This window comes from Mustelus asterias, chromosome 5, assembly GCF_964213995.1.
Source record: "Mustelus asterias chromosome 5, sMusAst1.hap1.1, whole genome shotgun sequence".
Classification (NCBI taxonomy): domain Eukaryota; kingdom Metazoa; phylum Chordata; class Chondrichthyes; order Carcharhiniformes; family Triakidae; genus Mustelus; species Mustelus asterias.
Genome location: NC_135805.1, coordinates 105718440 through 105741759, shown reverse-complemented (window position 1 = coordinate 105741759; position 23320 = coordinate 105718440). Strand labels below are relative to the sequence as shown.

General features: G+C 41.4%; 1 protein-coding gene across 2 annotated transcripts in view; it reads left to right on the top strand.

The window, feature by feature from the left end:
- Positions 1-1743: 1743 nt before the first annotated feature.
- The window catches only part of grhl1 (grainyhead-like transcription factor 1), an 85284-nt gene continuing 63707 nt past the window's right edge, over positions 1744-23320 (top strand). Inside the window, exons 1-3 of one of the 2 annotated variants that reach the window (XM_078213150.1) lie at positions 1744-1785; positions 20355-20541; positions 23079-23146. In XM_078213150.1, the coding sequence (XP_078069276.1) occupies positions 1766-1785; positions 20355-20541; positions 23079-23146 (275 nt within the window). In that variant the 5' untranslated portion in view covers positions 1744-1765. Of the gene's footprint in view, positions 1786-3079; positions 3169-20354; positions 20542-23078; positions 23147-23320 lie in introns of those variants that run through there. The other variant, XM_078213149.1, reaches the window with a different exon arrangement.

The window sequence follows — 23320 nt, the reverse complement described above, 5'->3', positions numbered from 1 at the left end:
TAAGACATTTGTTGAGTTCTGACATTCCAACAGTCATTCCTTTCGGTGTTATGCAGTACAGAGTTATAGTTCAATGTTCAAAAAACTTCCTTCAACTTCCACATCTCTTTGGCTAGGAACTCAAGGTGAAATTCAAGCCTAAACACATTGTCATCAGCAGGAGTGAATTAACCCACAGTCCTTTGGTCGTGAATGTAGCTCAATCCATTACGCAAACCAGCCTCCTGTCCATTAACTCCGTCTACACTTCCCACTGCCTCAGTAAAGCAGCCGGCATAATTAAGAACCCACACAGCCCAGACATTCTCTCTTCCAGCTTCTTCTGTTGGGAAAAAGATACAAAAGTCTGAGGTCATTTACCAACTGACTCAAAAACAGCTTCTTCCCTGCTGCCATCAGACTTTTGAGTGGACCTACCTTGCATTAGGTTGATCCTTCTCTACATCCTAGCTATGACTGTAACACTACATTCTGCACTCACTCGTTTCCTTCTCTATGAATGGTATGCTTTGCCTTTGCACACAAGAAACAATACTTTTCACTCTACTAATACATGTGACAATAATAAATCAAATCAAAAATCATTAAGCATGGTTCATTGTGATATGATTTGCTTTTATATTAGTTTTTTTAATGCAGTGTGTAAACTTCTTTCGTGAGCTGCACTTCATGGATTTGAGATAATGCTGAGGGGGTGCTACACTGTTGGTGGTGCCATCTTTCTGATAACACAGTTGTGTCCTGGTCCCTCTGGTAGAGGTAAAATATGCAAGATGGGGAGGAAAATTATTCTAGCTAATATTTATTGCCCAACCAATGTCACTAAAGTTATTTATCTAATCACTATCACCTTGCTGCGTGAAAAATTCTGCTACGGGATTTCCTATTTTACTACAGCGACTGCACTTCAAGAGTACTTAATTGGTCGAAAAGAGTTTTTGGGATCTCCTGAAAATGATGAAAGACGCTATCAAAATGCTCTTGATGGTTGGAGGGGCACCCAGACGTAGCACGCCCCCCCCCCCCCCCCCCCAATAAAAAAAATGTTCATAGGATTTGTGCTTTGCTGGCTGGGGCATTTATTGCCCAGAAGGCATTTAAGAGTCAACCACATTGCTGTGGATCTGGAGGTACATATAGAGCAGGTAAAGACAACAAATTTCCTTCCCTAAAGGACATTAGCAAATCAGATGGGTTTTTATGACAACCGACAATGGTTTCATGATTAACTCTGGGTGGGATTCAAACCTGGGTCCCCAGAATGTTACCCTGAGTCTCTGAATTAATAGTCTAGTAACAATATCACTCTATCACTGCCTCCCCTCCGCATGCAGCTCTGGTTATGAGTAAACCTAACAAATCCCAACACACCCTCTTAGCGGGGAACAGGTTGCAGAACAGAACTTTTGAGAGCACACCCAAATTTACCTGAAATCATTAGCATGCCCAATCACATCAGCCATCAGATCAGGAGGAGAGGGAAGGGGGAAGAGCGAGAGGGAGAGAGAAAAAAAAACACTTCGACAGTCCAATCGTATTGAAACCCGCAATCCGATTCGCAGCTGAATCACAACCGGGCGAGTGAGTTTGGGGAAAGAAAACAAAAACATTTCCGAAAAAAAAAAACCCGTTTGGCTCCCGCACTGAGCGGAGAGGCTGGCGGTACGGGTTCAGCCACGCATTGTGTCAACTAGAAAGTCCAGTTGGACCGACCGACCAAGTGTGTGTGTGTGTGGAGGAGGGCGGGGGGGAGAGAAAGAAGAAGATGACACAAGAACACGACAAGTAAGTGAAGAGAAGTCTGTCTCTCCTGGGGCTGTGCGCCCAGTCCAGCTCAGCTCAGGAAACTGAGCGTCGCTCACTCTTGAGGATGGAGTGGGGGTGAGGGAGGGAGGGAGTGGGGGTTCACGGTGTCTGGGTTGAATTTGTTGCTGTGACCCCCCCCCCCCCCCCCCCGCGCTCGGCTAATCATGGATGTGTGGGAATGCGGTGCACCTGTCAAAGCAAACCTCAGGCAGCAACACCTGCTCCACCTCCAGGTGTTTCTATTCAGTGGAGACGCTCCGTCAACTCTCCGAACAGCAACAAAAAAAAGTAAACCTCACAGTGCCCACCGTCTTTTATGTTAAAACAAGCGGTGTTGTAGATTTCGGGGGGCGGGGAGGTTACTTATTTCTGTCAGTTTCCTCACCATCGCCCGTCCTGAGGGGCGGAAATAAGAAGGGGGAATTTTCCGTCGATTTACCGCCGATGGGGATTTGAGAAAACCCCATCCCGAGGAAAGTTCGATGAGAATACTTTGTCTGTAAAGATTGCTAGTGTGTTCGGATGTTCAGTGGATCAATTTTTCTCTGACCAGCGAAATGTTCGGCGTCTGTTGATTATTTATTTGTCCCTGGTCTCAGCGGCGAGAATTGGTGACTGGGGAGCGGGGCTGCCGCCTGGTCCTGGGGCAGCGTAAGGATGGGGCTGGGATGATCAGAAATGGGCAAATCAATTGGATTTGGAGCCAGAGAGAGGGTTTGGGGGGAGAGTTTGCAGCTCGGTGTGGTAGGGAGTGAGGAGGAGACAACAGGAGGAGGTGACTGTCTGAGGGACATGGCTTGGCTCCTTTTCCAACAAGACAGCCGCTCTCTGTCGTTTCGCCGGGGGGGGGGAGAGTTGTTTGATGTTGAAGGAAGTGTCCCACTGCTTCCCGTACCTCTCTCCTAAATGTAATCTCCTTACAATGTGACATTGCAGTGATAACATTGCTAGATCAGAGCCGCATCTCCCCCCCCCCCCCGGTACAATAGGATTTCTTAACTTTTTTGGCCACAGACTTCGTGTTCAGTTTCGACAAGGAGGCTTGAAGGGAAAATGGCGTGAAGACATTTGGCAGCGATGAAACTCTACACCTGCTAGGCGTTGGCCATCATCTTTTTTTAAAAAAATCACTGAGTCAGGCGAACAATCGGGTTGGCAGGTGCTCAGCAATAAACACCTTTCTCAAATGTAAAAGTGGGGGCGGGAGGGGGGTTGCTGAGGATTCATCAACTTGCGTTGGTTTGAGCTTGTTTTGATCACTCATCTGATGACCCTGTGAGATGCGTTGTTTTATGCACCCCCGTGAAGAATGTCAACCCCAGGCAACTTTTCACCGCCACTAATAAGATCAACAGCAGCAAGGTGTGTTTACATGTCAGCCAGAAAGGGCCATTATGCTTTCAGTTCTGACATCTGACAGTCAGGATTTTGTTAAAAATTCATTCCATCTGATATCCTTATTCTTAGTTAATACTTGAAAACATTTTCACGACCCCCCCCCCCCTCCCAACCCAACACCCTCCTTTCTTCGAGTTAGATACAGAATTAACTTTTGCAAAAAGTTACATTGAATGCTCAACTCTTATTCAAGACTGGGACCCTGGACTTGATATTAAAAGTTTTTAGCAAGTCTTTCATTAGTCTTTAATATAGGTGATGCTTTGGGGTTTAGCAACTAGGGGAGGGATGGTGCAAATATAAATGAAGGATGTATATCCTGAAATCCAGGGTTAACATTTCTGAGGAAGATAGTTTTGAAATTGAATCTCTGATTTATTGTAAAAAAAATTCTGTGTGGGGAAAATGTTTTTTCCTGCAAATATTTGGTTCCCAAAGTTTTCTGCCCAACTCCTCGATTTAAAGCACTATAGATAACTGTTGCTCTAAATTTTCCACTTTTGGTGCATCACTTGCACTGAGACTTCTGTTGGCATTTAGCCTGAAGAATATTTTTTTTGAGTTTTGTTTGGCTCGAGCATCAAAATTGTTTAGTCAGGTCCAAATGCAATCGTTCCAAATAAATTGCTAAACTCTAAACAAAACATGCACTCTAAATAAATAACTTCAGCCAATTGTTAAAAATGTCAGGAAAGTACCTTCCTTTAATATTTAGTCATATGCGGTATTTAAATTATTTTAAAGAAATCTGACCTACAGAGCTCAAGCATTTGGCTGCAAACAATACTTTTGTTTTCTCTCCTCTGACATTGTCCAAAACTACCTTCTAAATCATTTTTGTCTGCTAGATTTCTGAAACTGTGTAAATTTATGGTCTGATTTAATGCTAATTGAAACCAGAAGTTGAACAGCACAAGTAAAGGTGTGGGTTACCTGATTACTTCAGTAACTGCCAGTGTCATTTAATTTGTACTCTTGAGGTTGTTTATGCAAAGGTTGTTTTTTTTCCCATAATTTCACCCACATAATGCAGTGTTCAGACTATGTTGTTCAATAAACCAGCAACTCACTGCATACTTTGAGGTGACAGAGCTGAAAACAGCGAAGTGATCAAAAAGGGACATCACTGTGCTATTGGAAAGTGGGAGTCTCTACAATTTAAATGATCAGTGATGATAGTATGGTACAGTTGATTTGATTGATTGTAAGTCTGCAGAGATAGTATTAGTATTGTAGCACTGATCATAAAAGAGTGTAGTACTGAATATTTCTGGCTACAAAAAGCAGTAGTGTTTGTAATTTTCAGGTGGACAATCAAAATTAGCATGCTGTCATCATGGGGTGAATGATGTGGACAAAGTGAGTTGTTTTAGATCAGTTTTCTACCTTGCAAATCAAAAATGACCTTGAGTCAGTGCCTCTTTAATATGATTTTTTTTTGGTATCTCATCTGTTTCCTTCCTTCTCCAATTCTGAAGGTGTTGACTGATACTGTCAGCCATTGATTTCTCACCCAGAACATTCATCTTCATGTGTGTGTCTGTGCACCGAGTTTCAAGCAAGGTCACCTGGTTGGAGTGAGGAAATGGATGCAATAGGGCTAATAGAAAATAGCAAACAGGAGAGTTAAGCATTGCAGGCTTAACTTCAAAAATGTACTCTGAAAAAATAGCTTAACTTCAAAAATGTACTCTGAAAAAATAGCTGATGAAGAAGGGATGGTGTGATAGCTGTGTTAATTAGAAATGGCATGATGTGAATAGCAAGAAATCTCATAAAGACAACCCATATGGATTGAGATAAAGGAAAGGAAGGGATCAGCCACACTGTTACTGACTATAGACCACTCAATAGTGGAAAGGAAGTAGATGGAGAAATAAATATGTGGGCAAAGCTATGAAATGAGTAAAGCAAACAAAGCATAATCAAAGGAGATTTCAACTATCCCCAAGTAAAGTGTCATGGAGAGGGAGTAAGAACGGAAGATGATGATGGAATTTTCAATGTCTAAAGAACTGCCTTCTGGCCCAGTGTGCAAGATGCTCAAAAAGAAGGATGTGCTCCTAGATTAAGTAATTGGAAATGAAACAAAGAGCTAGGGAGGACTAAGTGTGGGAGGGCATCTAGGATTAGGTTGCTGTGAATTGGAGAAAGTATTGATAGACTTGGATTGACAGATGGCTTATTTAAAAGAGACATAGAGTTCTATATATTCCAATATAAACTAAGGAATGAAACATCGTGGATAAATAAAGAGAAGATAAAATTGAATCTAAAGAAAACAACAAATAATAAAGGAGAGGATGATGAGGGAATATGATCTTGGGAGAAGAAAATGCAAAAGTTAAAAAGGATGATCATGGGGAAATATGAAATGAAAATAAGCAGTAAATTATTCTATAAGCACATAGGTGACATAAGAGAATTAAGATACTAATCGGGCTGCAAATGGGAGAGTATGTTTAAATGACAATGATACCAAAGAGATACTTTTTCTCAATTTCACAATCTTTGAGGACATGATTAAAGGGGAAATGATGATAAAAGACAAAGTCAAGGGCAAGATCCCAAGTCTAGAAGGATTAGACCTGGAGGTACTCAAGGGATCTGGGCAGGAGATGGAAGAGACAGCAGTGTCTATGCAGCATATAAAAGTCAGTGGAAAAGAAACCGTGCTAGAGGACTGGCATACAGCAGATGTAATTTTGATCTTCAAAAGGGGACCTACAGATCAACTAGTTTCAGATAAGTAGTAAGAAAGACACTAGAAATTATGCTGAAAGATTAGAGATAACATCTAAAAATGGAAAATCTAAGAATAAAGGTATTTTAAAAGGTAGATCATTCTTTAGGCTATGGGTCCTGACAACATTTCAGCAATAGTACTGAAGATTTGTGCTCCAGAACTAACTGTGCCCCTAGCCAAACTGTTTGAATAAAGCTACAACACCGACAGGTACCCGACAATGTGGAAAATTGCCAATGTATGTCCTGCCCACAAAAGGCAGGACAAATCCAACTCGGCCAATTACCGCCCCATCAGTCTAGCCTTGATCGTCAGTAAAATGATGGAAGGTGTCGTCAACAGTGCAGTTAAGTAGCATTCAGCAATAATCTACTCACCAATGCTTAGTATGGGTTCTGCTGGGGCCACTCAGCTTCTGACCTCATTTCAGCCTTGGTCCAAACATGGACAAAGGGTGAGGTGAGAGTGACTGCCCTTCACATCAAGGCTGCATTTGACTGAGTGTGGCATCAAGGAGATCTAGCAAAACGCGAGTCAATGAGAATTGGGGAAAACTCTCCACTGGTTATAGTTCAACCTAGCACAAAGGAAAATGGTTGTAGTTGTGGGTGTCATCTCAGCCTGGGCAATCACTGCAGGAGTTCCTAAGGTTAGTCCCAGGCCCAAACATCTTCAGCTGCTTCATCAATGACCTTCCTTCCATCATAATGTCAAAAGTGGGGATGTTTGCTGATGACTGTGCAATGTTAAGCACCATTTGTGACTCCTCAGATACTGAAGCAGTCCACTCTAAATGCAGCAAGACCTGAACAATACTTGGGCTTAGGCTGATAACTGGCAAGTAACATTTGCACCACACAAGTGCCAGGCAATGACCATCTCCAACAAGGAGGAGTCTAACCATCACCCCTTGACATTCAATGGCAACAGCATCACAAAATCCACCACTATCCATTCTGAAGGGTTACCATTGATCAGAACCTGAACTGGACTACCTATGTAAATACTGTAACTACAAGAGCAGGTTAGAGGCTAGGAATTCTGCAGTGATTAACTCACCTCCTGACCTCCCCCAAAACGTGTCCACTATCTACATGGCACAAGTCGGGAGTGTGATGAAATACTCTCCACTTACTCCCCTGGATCCAACAATGCTCAACACCATCCAAGACAAAACAGCGTATTTGTTGGCACCCCATCCACCACCATCATTATTCACTCCCTGCACCACTGTGCACAGTGGCAACAGTGTGTACCGTCTGCAAGATATGTTGTAGAAGCTCACCAAAGCTCCTTTGACAGCACCTTCCAAACCCATGATCTGTGCCAAGAATAAAGGCAATAGATACATTGGAACACCACCTGCAAGTTCCCCTTCAAGTCACACACCATTCTGACTTGGAAATACATCATCATTCCTTCCATGTCACTAGATCAAAATCCTGGAACTTCCTTCTGAATCACAAAATGGGTATTCCTGCAACAAATGGATTGCAAACCGTTTAAAAAGACCAGCTCTTTCTCAAAAGTAGTTAGGGTAATCTTTTTGTGAAAAGTAGTTAGGGATTAGCAATAAATTGCAGCACTGTCCATGTCCCATGAATGAACAAAGCAAAAATCTTACTGAATGTTTTGAAGAGTACATAAGAATACTGCAATGGATGAATTTTCAGAAGACCTTTGATAAGGTGCTATGTAAGAGACTTGAGGCAAAGGGTAAACTCTGTGGTGTCAGGAACCAGTTAATGGAATGTATTGCAAGATGGCTACATAAATAGTTAAGTAACAACAAATTGATAAGACCATTAAGAGTGCACATAAAATGGTCTGTGCCTTTTATAGTGTTGGTGTGGACAGGTTGGTATTCATGATATTTGCCACTCTAAGCAGTGGACAAAAGTTGCAAAGGAAAATGAAGTGTTTTAAAGGAAGTGGCATATTACAGATGCTGGAGACTGAAACAAATAACCGTAACATTTGGAGTATTTTTAATGTACATCTCTCACTGTCTTATTAAATCAGACATGAAATCACTATGTTTTAAAGGCAGCAGCAGATTTAGGGTCTCTGAAATTGACCAGTTTTCAGCAACTGCTGCTACTGTTGCTTGTTTTTCTTGTATTATTGGCTGCTTCGCCTCTTTGCCCCATGGCATTGATGGATTTGATTTCTTTGTGTGATTTGTGAAAATTGAGTAAATTTCAAATGACAAGGAAATCTGACTTCGCAATTTATTCCTTTTAACCCATAGCTTCAAATAGTATGTTACAGAAGGATAAATAATTAAACTAATCAACCCTTAAGGTGCAAATACTTTCCTGAATGTCATGAAATAGTCAGTGTGCCTAATACTTTGTAAATGCTACCTTGTAATTGTTCCTATGGTGATGGAAAATGATTGTCATTAATTATCCAGCATTCTTGCTCACCAAAACAGTGGGTGTGTTACAAGTGGTGGGATACGATTGTAGTGGAATAGAATACAAAAACAAGGATAATTGTGTAAAATTTATGCAGAACCTTTCAGAGTCACTGTCTGCAATTCTGGTCTCAACTCTGCAAAAGAGATATTGAAACAGTAAAAAAAATCATAGAAATCCTACAGTGCAGAAGGAGGCCATTCGGCCCATCGAGTCTGCACCGACCACAATCCCACCCAGGCCCTACCCCCACATATTTACCCGCTAATCCCTCTAACCTACGCATCTCAGGGGCAATTTTTAACCTGGCCAATCAACCTAACCCGCACATCTTTGGACTGTGGGAGGAAACCGGAGCACCCGAAGGAAACCCACGCAGACACGAGGAGAATGTGCAAACTCCACACAGACAGTGACCCGAGCCAGGAATCGAACCCGGGACCCTGGAGCTGTGAAGCAGCAGTGCTAACCACTGTGCTACCGTGCTGCCCAAAATGCAGGAGACCAGTGTTGACTATAAAGAATGGCATAGTCCACTTGTGCTGAATGACCTGTTCTGTGCTGTAGATTCTCGATGTTCCTTTGAGGCATTCAACCTAAGCCCAATCTAATCATCCACGCAGGCACTATATAGCAAAAGTGGCTGGTTAACAAAAGGAACAGGCACCCTTGAAGATGTTTTTCCTCCTTTCATTTCAGGGGCACTGTACCAATTGTGACAACCCTCTCGATGCCCACTACAAATCACTTGTCTGATCCTGATCTGTGTACAGTTGTGACACCTGTCTTGCCTTAACTCAGTTCCATACCAGGCAGTGATATTTGAACTGAGCCTGAACCATTGGGGAAGCTCCCAGTTCCTCCTTAAGAGGAATAGCACTGGTCATACTGACAGATTATTCACGAGCACAATTAAAGAAGCACTTCTGAAGGTGTCAGAATCTTGTCTGTCTTGGAAGGAGGCAGTTAAGTTTTGAAGGGGAGATACAAGTTTCCAACCAATCTCCAGTGTGAAATGTTGACAAACTGAACTGGTGATACTGCATTTTTGTTTTGACATTGAAACCTAGACAATCTGTAAATCAAGAGGATGAACAGTGTGCTAGCATATTGACTTGAGGAAGTCATTAGTCACTCCGTGGCCTGGGCCACCTCCCTCCGCGACTGGATCCTGAACTTCTTAACTCACTGACCACAATCAGTAAGGATAGGCAACAACACCTCCTTCATGATCATCTCAACACTGGTGCCCCACAAGACTGTGTTCTCAGCCCCCTACTATACTCCTTATACACCTATGATTATGTGGCCAAATTCCTCTCCAATTCGATTTTCAAGTTTGCTGACGACACCATCGCAGTGGGTCGGATCTCAAACAATGACGGAGTACAGGAATGAGATAGAGAATCTGGTGAACTGGTGTGGCAACAATAATCTCTCCCTCAATGTCAACAAAACAAAGGAGATTGTCATCGACTTAAGGAAGCATAAAGCAGAACATGTCCCTGTCTACATCAACGGGGACAAAGTAGAAAGGGTCGAGAGCTTCAAGTTTTCAGGTGTCCAGATCACCAACAACCTGTCCTGGGCCCCCATGCCGACACTATAGTTAAGAAAGCCCACCAACGCCTCTACTTTCTCAGAAGACTAAGGAAATTTAGCACGTCAGCTATGACTCTCACCAACTTTTACAGATGCACCATAGAAAGCATTATTTCTGGTTGTATCACAGCTTGGTATGGCTCCTGCTCTGCCCAAGACCGCAAGAAACTACAAAAGGTAGTGAATGTAGTCCAATCCATTCACGCAAACCAGCCTCCCATCCATTGACTCTGTCTACAATTCCCATTGCCTCAGCAAAGTAGCCAGCATAATTAAGGACCCTGGACATTCTCTCTTCCACCTTCTTCCATCGGGAAAAAGATACAAAAGTCTGAGGTCACATACCAACCAACTCAAGAACAGCTTCTTCCCTGCTGCTGTCAGACTTTTGAATGGATTTACCTTGCATTAAGTTGATCTTTCTCTACACCCTAGCTATGACTGTAACACTACATTCTGCATTCTCTTGTTTCCTTCTCAGTGTATGGTATGCTTTGTCTGTATAGCGTGCAAGAAACAATACTTTTCACTATGTTAATACATGTGACAATAATAAATCAAATCAAATCAGATCTTTTATTTGTGTATGCAAGATTGTAGTGTTTATCGACTATTGCTTATATTAAGTGGAATTTTCTCTGAATTGCACTAAGTGCAGTAGTGGACATGAAAAGAAACGTTTCTCCCACCAGCTACAAGGGCAACATTTTGTGCCGTACATTTCACTTCCTACCTCATTTATGCAGGCACAGGGAATGCACCATATCATTGGGCAGCCTCTGAATCGTCCGCCTCACCATTTCCTCACTGGCTACCATCTTTAAACTGCAGTCGCACACAGTTCCCAATGGTTGCAGCCCAGGACTACTCCACTGAAGACATGACATCGAAAGCCAAGAAGAGTTTAGCATTGGTCATGCTAAATTCTCCCTCAGTGTACATGAACAGGCACCAGAGTGTGGCAACTAGGGGATTTTCACAATTTCATTGCAGTGTTAATATAAGCATACTTGTCACAATAATAAATAAACTTTAAACTTAATCCACCGTGCCACAAGGGTAAGTCAATTATCTAATCACTTTAAATTCACAAGCCCATCGCACATTCTCTGGTATCTAGCTCACTGCCAGCTCAAAGGACATCACTACTCACTCTCTCACACACACCCTCACATCTCCGTCTGGCCTCATCTCCTCTGGACACCACCTCCTCAGCCCTCATTATCTTGAGGCCACTTGCATGGATTAACATGTGCCCCCACACACACGTTGGGATCTCCCTTCCCAAGCAAACTCTAGTCCTACAGCGGTTGAAAAGCCACCCCCGCCTTACCACAGACTGGTAAGTAGAGACCTGCTCATGAGACACCCTAAAAGTGATATGGTGCTGCCTGTGAAGCCTGATGCTGGTGACAACAAGTGCTTCCAAAGTAAGATAGGCAAGAGAATGCCAAACTCACCCTCGATATACCCAAACAGGTGCCAGAGTGTGGCGACTGGGGGATATTCGCAGTAACTTCATTGCAGTGTTAATGGAAGACTAGTTGTGACTAATAAATTAACTTTATTTTTCGAGATCTCAGTGAAATGTAGGCCGCCAAGTGCATGTCGCATATGTGCCATTTGTGAAACACGTCAGCATGCAACCATACCAACATCACCTCATGATTAACGGGGGCAGTGGGGGCGGGTGTTTGGTGAGTAGGATTTATAATGAGATGCTAAAGTATTGAAATTAGGAAATTACGTTCCTGATGTGCAGCGGCGGGAATCATAGTCCGCCATTGATAGGTGCAGCAGATGATCGAAACTGGTTTTATGATGATGTGAAACCGATTTTTGCAATCTTGCGATGCTTTCTGCTCCTGTCGATTATGACAGCTGCTACAAACAAGAGCCAAAAATACCAACCATTGTAGTTTCTGGAACGGAGGTGTCCAAAAAGAGATTGGGGGACCATTTTCACTTTTAGCAAGGCTGCAAAACTGGCCTTGGATCCACCAAATAAATGGAAATGAAAACTGGGCAGGGTGTTATGATAGGTTGCCAACCCAATACAGCCAAATTTGCACCCCTTTAAGTAAAGGTTATCCCTGTTGTGTCTTGATCAGTCTGTTTTTAACTGTCTAAAGTAGCTGTCTCCATCAGATACATATAGTTTGTCAACTGTTGAATAGATTACATAATATCAAGTTCACATTGGTGGTTGCTAATCGTTTGGTGTTTGCTAACCATTTAATTGCTCCATGTAAATGTGCACTAATTTGCCTTCATACATTTTCTACTCACTTTCTCCGGTTATACCAATTGAAGAAGAGGAAATGCGACCAGAAACAGCTAGAGGGTTGCCACCCCTCTAATCCCCCCACCGCTGCCACCTCGAGTCCAAATCACTAGCACCACTACCTCCTCAGAAAATCTACCTTAAACTCCTATAACCGTGCAAACTACTGCCCAAGCTCTGACCTCCATTTCTTTTCATGTCCTGAATGTACTGTCCATCCTCTCAAATCTGGGCTCATTTTTCCCACAACTGCCTGTTTACTTTTCTCCATTTGTGTGAGTATCAACACCCATCCCCCATCATGCAATATCAAAACTGCCAAAACCAAAATTATAAATGGCATCTTCTATGACTGGCTATGATGCATTATCCTTCTTGTGCTCTTTCACTGGTCCTTAGCCTTTGGTATTGTTCTCCCTGACATTGCCTCTCCATTATTGTCAAACTCAGTCAGAGATTCCTGGCTTGGCTCAACTCTACTGCTACCACCCATGTATAAGGCTGTTTGTCCAAAGTCCAATCTTGGATTAGTTGCAATTCCCTTTGGTCTAACATCGGCCTGATTTTTTAAGGAACAGCACATATGCTGTGTCCGAAGCCTGAAGCAGGTGCTGAACTGTGGCATCTAGAAATGTGAAGGCTGGATGATTCTAATGGCTGTGTCAGATTTCCACAATTTTTAGTGACCCATTCAAATCTGTCAAAATCCACTACCTGACTGGTGCACAGAAGTGGGGTGGGAATTTGGTGACTGGAGGCTGCTGCTGGGGATTTCTCTGATTGATTCCCAGCAGTCAAATAAATGGTGGTTTGAGATACAATGGTGGTTAAAAGGGATGCCTGTGACAAGAGAAGCCTAAGGATTTTGTAGGGCCTGGAGGAGAATGCTCTTTCCTCACCACCCCCTCGCAACCCATTGTTGGCCCAAAACGAGTCCTCTTTTTAAAAAAAAAAGTGCCCAGCTGGGCATCTTCTGGTCCATGATCCACCTCCCAGCCATTTTGGCTTGATGTGAAAGCTGTCACTGCTCCCCTTCTTGGGCCTCCAGATAAAGATGCAGATTAGCTCCTGATTATGTCTTTGGGTCATGACGTGCATATTTAAAGAAGGACCTCGCCACCTTCGGGTGCTCTCTTCGCTTGTTCAGGAGAATGGGTTATCTTTGCCTCATGGAGGGAGGGCACAGAGATCAGAGGGGTAGGTAGTTTTTGCCCTAATTTTAACTACGCCACCTTCCCTTTCCAACAACTACCCCTCACTCACCTTAGCTGTCAACAAGGTGGGAGCCATTGTCTTTGGACCCCACCACATACACTGTCCCTGTGCCTTCAGTTCCTTTACCTTCTGTCTTATGTACACGTCTGCTAGCAATATTGAAATTTTATTCCACCCCCAGCTGAACTTCCAACTCTCGGATCTCCCAACACAATGATTACCTACTTTCACATTGCCCACTTTCTATCTTAACCCATATGCTGCCAAAATCCCCATATATCCCTTCTCCACTTTCAGATTTAACAATCCCAGTGCTTTTCTGCTGAGCTCCCACCTTCTGCCCTTTGTAAGTTTCAGTATTCAGAACTCTGCTGCCTCTATCTTATTCTTTCCAAAGTCCTGCTCATTGATTACTCCTGTCACTGTTCACCTTGTTGCCCAGTGCCTCAAATTTAAAATTCTCATCTTTTCTCTAAATCTTTATTTAGTGTTGCTCCTCTACATTTATACCCAGGGCACTATCAAACCCTCAAACACTCCTTCTTTTGGTCTCTTGTATATCTCTTTACCCTAACTTAGTGGATGATGGACCCTATGTTTTGAAATTTGCCTCTCAAACCCTTCCAATTCTTATAGCTTGTCTCTTGACTCTGTAAAATCCACTCCTCTTTGAAGATTTTGGTCATCACAGTTAATATTGTTTTTTTGTTTTCTGTCCCATTTTCTGCTTGCATATCTGATGTGCTTTGAGACTTTTTTCTATGTTAAAGGTGCTAGTTCAATACAAAAAGTTGTTGCTGTAGGTCTCCATAGTGTTATTTACACTACTTAATCCAAATTATTTAAATTGCACTTTTCTCAGTGCAAAGTTTAACTTTCACTTTTGTCACAAACGGGATAACTCCGTAGGCACAAGAATTAAATGTGGAACCTGTCTGATCTACATAGCCTGCTTTAATCTTGTTTGTTATCAAACTGTGATTAAGATTATTTATGGTACCAGACATGATCAGAGATTCCAAGCATTTCTATTGTATCACCATTTGCCTATCCTCCACCTTATGTGAATGTGGTGAAATGCCTTGCAAGCCAATTTAATCAGTATGGAAACTCATTTCAATATCTGTCATATTTTGTTGGGATCGCATCCTTAACCGTGTTCTTAATGTTTCAAGTATTGATCTAGAGTGGAGTGCTGTGCCAATGAATAGATAATGTGCTCTTGTCCAGAAATGTAGTGAGTGGAATGTTTAAAAATAAAATTATAATCATGACATAAAAACTACAATTGTTAAAATGAGATGTTGATATTGTTTTGTTTATTCGCAATTAGCAGCAATACGGGACTGTGCTAGAAAATTATTAGATGTGTGAGACTTGATCAGAAACAGCTTTGGGGCGCGCATCTAAAATAAGGTGTAGACAAGGAATGTAATTTCTGTAAACAACTATACTCTCAGCAATTTTATGATCCTATCTGTGAAGTAATTTTCCATATGTTAAAGGAATCCGTCTTTTAAGATATTTCAGTTGCATTTGGGATTCAAAATGGAGAAAGGAGGTATTGATGAAGATTTGTTTTGAAAGTAAAATCTGGACTGCAAGATGAAGATAGATTCAGGCTGTCATTGTGAAAAAGAAAAAATGTATAGGCAGGAACCTGGGCAGACCTATTAAAATAACTCATAATTTTTTTTTAAAATCCCTTTTTGTAATTTCAAAGTAATTTTGAGAATTTGTCAAAAGAAATCCTGTTAAATCCAGTGACATATAGCCCAAAACATTGTCAACTTTTGTATTAGCCAATTTTAGATTTCTTTTCTCTCTCTACTGCGTGCAGTCTGTTTCACTGCATCTTATTGTTTTCTGGTTTACTTCTCTTGTTCTTTGTCTGTGTCTCTGACATATGTCAGAGGAAGATTGAAATGACAAAATACCTAATTAAACTGTCTGGGAGGGTGAGAGAGGTGAGTTGCTTCACGTCTTTAAAAAAGTACCTGGATGAGCACTTGGCATGTCATAACATTCAAGGCTATGGGCCAAGTGCTGGTAAATGGGATTAGGTGGTAAGTCAGGTGTTTCTTGCATGCCAGTGCAGACTCGATGGGCTGAAAGGCCTCTTCTGCACTGCATGATTCTAATATATGATGGACAGGACTCAGACATTATCATTTTTGTCTGTCTGAGTGCCTGGCTGATATCTCATTTCTCCTTGTTGAATAAGAATTTGCGTGTTTTCTTTTTGAGAGATAGCAGCATTAGTGGTTGAATTTGAGGAACCAGGTGGGGGCTTGGGTGATGGTTAGAAGCAGCTGTTTTGGGAGGTGCACTGGTTAAGGAAACCACTATATCTGAAACATGGTGAGCAGGAATGCATATAACATTAATGATTGCTGGAAGTGGGGTCTGTGTTCCAACCAGGTGAGGAGGGGGAATTAAAATGACTCTTGCCTTTGCCATCTCCTCATTACCACAGCAGTTTTTTTTATTTGTTTGAAAAGCATACATTTTCCAATGCAGTGAGTACTTGACTATTACACACTATGATCATAAGGTAACCAATAGGACAGGGTTTCTTGAGTTTAACAAAGAGGTTAGCTTTATTATATTTAGAGTGATCTAAGTAAAGTAATATCTGGGCACTAACTTGCGCGCAAACACTCTCATGCTCGAATTGTACACACGCACACATTAGTGATTCAACTGGCTTTAGGCGGACTGTGATGGTCTCAATGCTTCCGAACTTGGAAGCTGCGGATTACTGAATTGGTTATTCTTCAAGAGCTGGTGGTGCTGGGTTGGATTCTTTTGAGAAGTCTCTGGCTGCAGCAGGACATCCCTGAATGATCACAGTCAGCAAACGGAGCTTGAAGCTTATCGGGTGGGTTGGAAAAAGAAAGGAGGTAGGAGGGACCCCACTTAGGTCTTCTCCCTAAGCTGCTTGTCCACTGTTCTGTTGAGAAAACATGTCCTTAAAACATACAAGGGGTTGGCTCAGCATGGTGACCTTCCTTCTCTAGCTGCCGGGGGATTAAAAAGAAGTGACATTGTCCACATATTCTAAACGTGACGACTCACTCATGTCTGGAAGCTAACTTAACCAGGTGCCATTGTCCAAGCGATTAGTCTTAATGACCTGTCTCCAACAGTTGAATACTTCAGCTGATTACTTTGGAGGTCTTGCTAATGACGCAGGAGATACAAATCCTTTACACTCCCCCGAAGTCATTGTCTTTTGCAGACAGAGTCTAATGAATTGGAACGTGGGATGTATAGTAAGGGTTAGCCATCTTGAGGCTCTGAATTGAAGTCATTTTAGTCTGTCTTTTTAAAAAGTCTGTTTTTAGAAGTTTAATTCTGGTTTCCAGTTGGTGAATTAAAAATCATTATTTGGCATAACGCATATCTTTGTGACACTTGCTTAGTAGGGTTGGAACTCAGACATCCTCCAGTTCAAGCTTTGTGAATCTGGGTTAAGCCAATTGTTCTCAGTTGAACTGCCTTCTTTCTGCAAATCTGCAGATCAGTGAGGTGAACGATATTAATGGAAAGTACTCTGGAAAAATAAGACCTCCAGCTACAAGCAACTGTTCTCCTCCAGGTGGGACTTCTAGTATTGTGGACTTGAGGCAGTGTTGGTAGGAGAGGAAACTCTTGTCAATTCAGTGCACTCCGGCTGATAAAGCTGGTTGCATAATCGGGGATCTTATTTTAACAAAAGCCTACTGGCACGTGAGCTGTTTTTAGCCAGTGATACGAATGAAAAGGTGAAGCTAAGCAGGCTGACAAGAAGGTGTAGAATTTTACATCTTCATTTGTCACCATTACAAATAACATGAAGAGGAGTAATTTTTGTATCAGTATTGATTGATGAAATGTGACTAAGCAATTAATGTAAAGAAAATTTATACCATTCAAATAAATCAGGTCGTTTTAAGTGGATGAAATAAAGAATAGCAGATGGATTTTGTTTTGGCTAGGTGTATGGTTATGCATGAAACATTGTAACATTGGTATGGAAGGTGATTTTGGAAATGCAAATGTTGAAGGAAGGCTCAGAACTGCACTTGTTCTTATTTGAGATTACAATAAATAAGATCTGGGTTTGTGGCTATGATGGAAGCAAAAATATCATTTTACTTGGAGAGAGAGAGAGCTTGAGTAGTAATAGTATAAATCTAAAGCAAAACTAGAAACTAAAAAAGGTTCCTTGCCTGCCCACTACCTGCACCTCCCTCTAAGACAGAAGAGGAAATGTGAAAAAGGTCCCCAGCGTGACTCATTTAAGACGAGCTTAACAGATATCTGTTATGGTGCACGATTAAAGATTAAAATAAATGATCAAATGTTCTACAGAACATATGGAGCATTGGTGGTCAGTGCTGCAGTTGTAGGTTCAGTTGTATCAGTATTCTGCACTTTAGATTTTGGGTCTGTGGAATGTGGTCAGGAGTTGAACAGAGCTTTTTCTTGGTGGCTGATCTGTGATTATTTGCTTCACTCAGAAGATTAAGTGAGTTAAGTCCATCATGGTTTATGGAAGGAATGGACCTGTTGGACTAAACCATTGTTTATACTATTGTCTTTCAGTTTTTCATTTATTTACTGTCTCATTCTATAAATTTCTTGGTCTATCTCCTCATTTTATCCCCATGCTATCCAGACCTCTCATGGTTCAGCTTTGTTGTGCTTGTTTTATCTGCCCTTCTGTAGGATGTTCTGAAATGTAAGCACTGTTTTAATGCCCGAAAATTGGGCAATTTAATCTCTGCACCGCATACTACCACAAAGATAATAAGGTAAAGGACAAGGTTGTCTCCTATAGTGATATTTGTTAAGAAAGCAATCCTGGCAGCAAGGTCATTGGGTGAATGTTCTGTTCATCTTTGAATAATACCATGGCATCTTTTACATCCATGAAGTTTAATGTCTCTTCTATAAGATAACAGCTTCTGACAATGAAGCACTGAAATTCATAATTCAGTTATATATTCAAGTCAGTGTCCTAGGCCCAACCATCTTCAGCTGCTTCATCAATTACCTTCCCTCCATCACAAGGTCAGGAGTGGGGACATTCTCTTACGAATGCAGTGTACTGTTCCATTTGTGACTTTTCAGATATTGACTTGGACAAGCATTCAGTCCTGGGTTGATAAATGGAAAGTAACATTTGCACAACACAAATGCCAGACAGTGACCATCTCCAACAAGAGAGAATCTAATCATCGCTGAATCCTTCACTCTTGACATCCGAGGGATTACCATTGACCAGAAACTGAACTGGACTCGTCATGGAAATGCTGTGGCTATAAGAGCAGATCAGTGACTGAACAATTGCAGTGAGTATCTCATCTCCTCAGTCCCTAAAAACCTTCTGCCACCTACAAGGCACAAGTCAGGGTGGAATACTCTCCACTTTCCTGGATGAATATGACTCCAACACCATTAGGACAAAGCAATATAGATGATTGACACCCTATCCACCACCTTAAACATTTAGTCCCTCAACCACGATGCACTGTGGCAACAGTGTATGCCATATACAAGATGAACCGCTGCAATTCATCAATGCTTCTTTAGCAGCACCTTTCAAATTCATGTGGTGGGATTTCTGCCGTGCTCGTCCCAAAACTGGAAAAGCCCATCCAAGGTCGACAGGCATTTACATGCACACCCCCCTCCTTCCCCCCCCTCCCAGAATGCCACCTCAAGCCAAGTTTGATATCAGCATATATTGATACAGTTGTCCATGTGGAAAATACACAAATGATATAAGCAGAGACATTATAAATGGACATGGAAGAGGCAGCCTTGATAGATAACCTTCCTTGTTCCTTGCTTTCTTATGTCCTTGCATAAGAAAAGTACCTCTGAGCATTTGAAAACAATTTGGTTTTGGATTGGATAGTTTTAGATCCAGGATATGTCAATATCTGAACTGAGCTGTGTTGGACTAAAGGATGAATGTCCCAGAATTTGCTTAGCATGAATGCTGAACCATAGGATGCGTTATGCCATTATAGGGTTGAATCTAACGCTATGAAGCACATGTCATGAGACTCCCATGACGCATTGTCTTCTTTTATGGAGTGAATATTGCTATTGCCCCAACTGTGGATCTTGTGTTGAAAGGCTTTGATTCAGACCTCGAGTAAATGAAGCGTTGTTTTCCGATTTAAAATAGGATTGGTCAAACACGTAATGGGGACTGTCAACCTGCAAGAGTAATCTTTAGATGTCAACACTTTTTTTGAATAGTTTCAGTCAACAGATGCTTCAGGAACTACACTGACACACCCTCTTAACATACATACATTGAATTGAATGATTTAGGATGAGTAAGTAATTAAGAGGGAATGATACTGAGGTGTGTCATTGTTTGCAATTATTATTAGATGATGTCATAAATCTACCATTTAAGGGTATTCCAGATTGAGACTAAAGATAGTTGAGACTAAAACTAAGAAATATTTGCTGTGTAGAGATGTTCAAGTTGCATGCAGCTTTTATTTTTATGTATGAAAGACATTATGCTCAGAATCTGGTATATCTTTAGTATCTTCTGAGTGATTCGGAATGATCCTGTGCACCCGAGGCCAGAATGAAAGAATTACAACGTAAGTAGAAGAATATCATAAACTACTGTTGCCAAACCTGTTTATCAAGTACAAAGAGCTGTTTGGAACTAACTCCAAGACTATGGATCTTGCAATTTTTTTTAAGGAACTTGGCCAATTTGTTTATTTGACTAGTGGTGAACACACTATCTATTTTTAAAATTTTATGACCCAAGTATGGAATTTTATTTAAAACAAAACATTTTTACTTGGTTCTCATAGGGGCTAAGGAGTCTTTCACAGGTTTTCTTCCCATTTCTTTGCAGTAAGAGAGCAGTTTTGGTGCTACAGAATGAACAACTTTATCCTCCAAGGCGCTCATATACCAATGAAGATGAAGCATGGAAATCCTTCCTGGAAAATCCCCTGACTGCTGCTACCAAAGCCATGATGAGCATCAATGGTGATGATGATAGCGCCGCTGCTTTGGGTTTACTTTATGATTATTACAAGGTACGTGATCCCAGCTGACAAAATGAGCCTTCCAGGGAGTCATGTAGATAATGTGTCTGAATCTAGCGTAATTGCTGTTTGTTTGATGTGACCATGTTAATTGCCATTTTTAACTAGAACTGACCCCCAAATGCATCTGCTGCCTTTGTCAATATCTGTACGTGGATTTTGTTTTTGCAACTTAAATTGATTAACAAATATTGAAGAAATGGTCTCTATGAAATATTTCGATCTTCAACTCTTAAACTTTAGCATGCAGGTTTAGGGAAGCCACTGTTACCTCGGAACAATTTTGTCAAAAATCTAGCGCTACTAGAATCTCGGCCACCAGTATTAACACAACATTTTTAAAGAATGAATTAACCCTGATTTTAACTCTATGGAAGAGTTCAGTTGGGGGTCTGGTGTGTGGAAAACACAGCTGATTGTGCCATGTGAGCTCTCGGACTTTAATTGCTTGGCCTCGTTTCCCTGTAAGACGTGGATCTCTGTCTGAGCCTGCTAAAGATCACTCACCTTTTTCGGAGGGTCAGAGCGGGGTATCAGAATGTGAACTAATTGACCAATGAGTTTATCTGGTGAATAACTTGAGTCATGCAGGACACAAAGGTTCAAGTTCGATCTCCTCCTGGGTTGAGTTAACTGATCCTGAGTTAGGAGGGTGTCCAAAAGAAAATCAGCCCTGGGTTCCCATGTCTGGATTGCTTGCCAACCATTCCTAGTGGAAGTGTAAACAGGATCAGTGGTTGCTGTGATGTCTCAAATATTTTTGAATGTTCATTGTTGAGACTCAAACTTAAAGAACGTTTGGGTCAATTTGGAGAGTGATTGGCTATAAAGCCATCAAGCATGGATCACACCTTCAGGACAGGAGAGGGAGAAAATTAATTTGAAAAGAAAAATAATTCTGATTGAAATTAAGAATTGGAATTTGTAGTCACTGAAAATTGTGTGCATTCACATAGGATATGTCAAATAAAGCATACGGCTCCTTTTGAATCAGATTTTAGCCATCGAATGATTAGCTTATTTGTGAAGTTGATGTGAATGTACAAATATAGGAATTAGGGGTAGGAGTGGGTCACTCAGCCCTTTGAACCTGCTCCACCATTCAAAAAGATCATAGCTGATCTGACTAACTTCCAACCTACCACTGGTAATCCTCCCGCCTACCACTGGTAACCCTTCACCCCCTTGTTTATCAAGAATCTATCTCTTTCTGCCTTTAAAATATTCAAAGACTCTGCTTCCATTGCCTTCTGAGGACAGGAGTTCCAAATGCACTCAACCCTCAGAAAATAATTCTTCTCATCTGTCTTCTCATTCGTCTCATGAAGGTTGACTTCTTATTTTTAAACAGTGAGTCCTAGTTCTGGATTATCCCACAAGAGGAAACACCCCCTCTACATCCACTCTGTCAAGACCCCTCCAGATCTTTTATGTTTCAACCAAGTCATCTCTTACTCTTCTAAGCTCCAGTGGACACAAGCCTAGCCTGTCCAATCTTTCCTCATAAGATAGATAACCTGTCCACACCTGGTATTAGTTTAGTAAACTTTTTCTGAACTGCTTCTATTGCATTTACATCTTTCCTTAAATAAGGAAACCAATACTGAACAAAGTATTCCAGGTGTCATCTCACCAGTGTCCTGTGAAACTGAAGCATGACTTCCCTCCTGCTATGTTCAATTCCCCTTGCAATAAAGGATAATATTCTGTTAGCTTTCCTAATTACTTGCGGTACCTGCAGACTAGTTTTTGCGATTCATGCACAAGGACACCCAGATCCCTCTGATCCTCGGAGCTCTCACCGTTTATATAATATTTTTATTCTTCCTGCCAGAATGGAAATTTTCACATTTACCCACATGAAGCTCCATTTGCCAGATCTTTGCACACCCAATTAACTTATCTATGTACCCATGTAGCCTTCTTCTGTACTCTTCACAACAACTTTCCTACCCATCTTTGTATCATCAGCAAATTTAGCAACCTTCCCCTTGATCTCTTCATGTAAGTCATTTCTAGAAATTCTAAAAAGTTGAGGGCCCAGCACTGATTGCTGTGGTATGTCACGAGTTTATTGAAATGTAAATGAAACCAGCAGTGCCAGGTTTGAATTCAGCTTCTGTTTAAAGTAAATAATTTTGCGTAACTAATGAGTTATGTTCTATTCATGTACAATATTAATGGCAGGCTTTGAAGTTATGCTGCAGATACTACTGAGTGAAAGCATTTGAGTGAAATACTCCCTGCCTTTTTACAGAAATGATGGGACAGAAATTAATTTGATTTTAAACGGAGGCTAACGTAGCAAAGGGAGTTTTTGTTCAACTTGCATTTTAAGGATGGCAGATAACGCTGATTGACAATTGGGCTCCTTGTGCAATCTGACCAAAACTGAGTGACTTGAGTGGCTGGCTATCACAGTGCATTGATAAGCATTTGCTAGAAATATAGGAAATGCATGTTTGATCCTGCCAATTAAATATTGTTCAAAACCAACTGATACAGAAGCATCTAAATGTTTTTTTTAGGTTCCCAGAGAGAAGAGGACGTTACCACCAGAAAAAAATTCCAGTACTGACTCTGAGCACAACAAAAGGTAGACATGCAGCAGTGTTATAGCTATTGACATGTTTAAAATTATAGAATGCCATTCATCCCATCACGTCTTGTGTTGGCTCCTTGGAAGAGCTATCCAATTATTCTTACTACCCCGCTTTTTCCTGATAACTTTACATTTCCTTTTATTTCCAAGGACACACCTAATTCCTCT